General features: G+C 38.0%; 1 protein-coding gene across 1 annotated transcript; it reads left to right on the top strand.

The window, feature by feature from the left end:
• Window positions 1–381: 381 nt before the first annotated feature.
• Window positions 382–1,218, top strand: LOC128223365 (uncharacterized). The gene has a single exon (XM_052932644.1). The coding sequence runs from the start codon at window positions 382–384 to the stop codon at window positions 1,216–1,218; it is 837 nt and encodes a 278-aa protein (XP_052788604.1).
• The last annotated feature ends 1,743 nt before the right edge of the window (window positions 1,219–2,961 follow it).

Raw genomic sequence — 2,961 nt, forward strand, 5'->3', positions numbered from 1 at the left:
GATACAAAAGTGTTTATTTTCAAGTAGAAAACTGGAATTATATTAGTCATCGTTTATAACCAATTTTCACAATGGCAAATGTAACATATCTAAAAGGTGTACGGACAAAATACCGGAATACACTCTCAAAAGAGATTGATAATTCAAAGTCAATTATGAGCTGTGATACAATTAATGAAGATATAAATGTATTAGTTAGTTAAATGTCAGTAAGCTCTGGATGTTGAAAATTGTTCAATTGAACTAGAGCAACTTATCGAGTTAGTGTTAAAAGAAATTGAGCAAAGTGATAGCAAAACTAGGCAAGCGACGCCTGAAACAACGGAAACAAATAAACTCGTTCAAGTGCAAGAACAAATGCAACAAGTCATGATATCCCAAATGCGACAACAGAAAGAGTTCTTTAAAAGGCAAGAAGTAAAAGAAAAAAGAGAAACAAGTTCAGTGAAACTACCAAAGTTAGACATGTGTTCTTTCAATGGAAACAAATTAAAATGGTCTGAGTTTTGGGATACCTTCGAGTGCACTGTATACAGAAATCGAAACCTGTCTAACATAGAAAAGTTCAGCTACTTGTTAAACAAGTTATTTGGGGAAGCTAAAGGTGCCATTTCTGGATTAGCTTTATCGCACGAAAATTATGAAGTAGCTGTCGACATTCTCAAGGAAAGATTCGGTAACAAACAGGAAGTAGTCGACCAACATTATAAAGAGTTCATGAATATTCCTTCAGCCAGTAACAAAGTTTACAGCCTCCGTGCGTTTTTAGATGCAACAGAAAGGCACTTGCGAAGCCTTGAGGTGCTCGAGGAAAATATTAACCAACACGTGTTCGTTTCGATGATACGTTCAACGTTACCTGAAGACATTTTGCGACAGCTAGAATTTAACAAGGGAACTAAAACAGAATGGATATTGTACGCACTTAGACATCAGATACGAGAATATGTGACCGCATGTGAAAAGGCAGAAAAGAAATCTGATGAATATAAAGAAGGAGCAAAGAATAGAAACGTGCCAGACAAAAAAATGTCAAGTTCTGCTTCTAGATTTAAACAGCAGAACCATTATCAACAGCGAAACCCATCGTTTCAAAGCCGAATTCCCATATCGAGACTATCTAGTTCAACGGAGTATCTTATGGCAAGTACAAAAATAAGTTTTAATCCATCAATTACTCAGACAAGTGGGATGAGTGTCAGAAGAACAAGACGATAGATGGGAGAAAGTGTCGAATAAAAGGAAGTTGTTTCATATGTTTAAAAGAAGGACATTTAGCCAGCGAATGTAAGACAAATAAAAAATGTGTACATTGTGGAGAATATAATGTGCATCACAGGAGTCTCTGCCCAAACATGTTTAAAACAAAACTGTCAAGAGAAACCTCTAGTGTTAGTCTTTCAGAGCAAATATGGTCAAAAGACACAGGAGATATAGCGTGCAAAGAAAACGTGATGGTGTCTTCTGGAGAAATGGTCTTAATGCAGACGGCAGAAACACAAGTGAAACATCCAACTACTGACAAGTCTGTCGACGTAAGACTTCTTTTAGATTGTGGGTCACAAAGGACATATATAACGCAACAGTTGGCGGTTAGATTAGGCCTTAAGAAGGAGAAAGATGAAGAAATCAAACTAGTCACATTTGGAAGTCAAGATACGAAAGTGATCCGAACATCGTCGACAAGGCTGTGTTTGAAACTGAACAATGGCCACTATATGAATTTGAGTGCTAGCATAGTGCCAGTGATAAGTGGCAGTATTCAGAGGAGACAGTTGGACATTTCTTCTGTGGGCAGTCTGAACAACATCGTGAGCAGTTTAGATTTAGCCGATACCATTCCAACAGAAAATGAGTACTCCACAATCGAATTACTGATAGGCAATGATTTCAACCTCGACTTAGTACTTTCCCAGAAGATGGAAATACAACCAGGACTTTATCTTCTTGGTTCAAAATTAGGCTGGCTATTGACCGGAAGAATGAATGAGAACGATACAGAAGACAAACATGAAACAAATATGCTCATGCTGACATACTGCACAAACGTTTCTAAAACACATGTTTCAAAGTGTTGACAGTTGTGTTCTAACTAAGCCCGACCTTGAAGACTTTTGGAATATTGAAGCCATTGGTATGTTGACAAATAAGTAACATCAGAGGACGAACGTGTCCTGGAAAATTTCAAACAGACAGTAAATTTCAAAGAAGGACGTTACCAAGTAACCTGGCCGTGGAAAGAAGAAACTTACCTTCCAACAAATAAGGAACTTGCGTATGGACGCCTAAAATCATGTGTCAAAAAATGTGCAACACTCCCGTGCTTCTGGAAAAGTACGATTCTGTCATACAAAATTAGTTAAGTAAAGGAATTATTGAACAAGTTGATAAAACCATGACAGATGGCAAAATACATTATATACCTCACCATGCAGTTATAACACCTCAGAAAACGACCACGAAACTGCATGTAGTATATGAGGCATCGTCTAAAATTAGGTCGGAGTATAATAGCTTGAACGAGTGCTTGAACAGAGGTCCTGTTATGCTACATGACTTGTGCGGACTTTTAATTAGATTTAGACTACACCGCATCGCACTTATGGCTGACATACGACACCATAGAGGACGAGGATACAAAAGGATCTTGGTCGAACATCATTGATGAAGTAAGCAAAATTTCCGAGTACTCTTTCCCGAGGTGTATCTCCGAAAACTGTAGTGAAAATGTAACATACACGCTCTTGTGCTTTTGTGATGCTTCGTCGAGCTCATACGCTACAGCAATATACCTTCGTCAGACGAGTAATGAAAAAGTTCGTGTTGATCTCGTCTTTGCAAAATCACGTCTAGCTCCGGTCAAAGGTATGACAATTTCAAAACCGGAACTTATGCCCGTGTTGATAGGAGTAATGTACATGAAATACGTAAATGAACAAATAAAGGTACCTCGCAATGGAA

This window comes from Mya arenaria, chromosome 17 (assembly GCF_026914265.1).
Source record: "Mya arenaria isolate MELC-2E11 chromosome 17, ASM2691426v1".
Lineage (NCBI taxonomy): Eukaryota > Metazoa > Mollusca > Bivalvia > Myida > Myidae > Mya > Mya arenaria.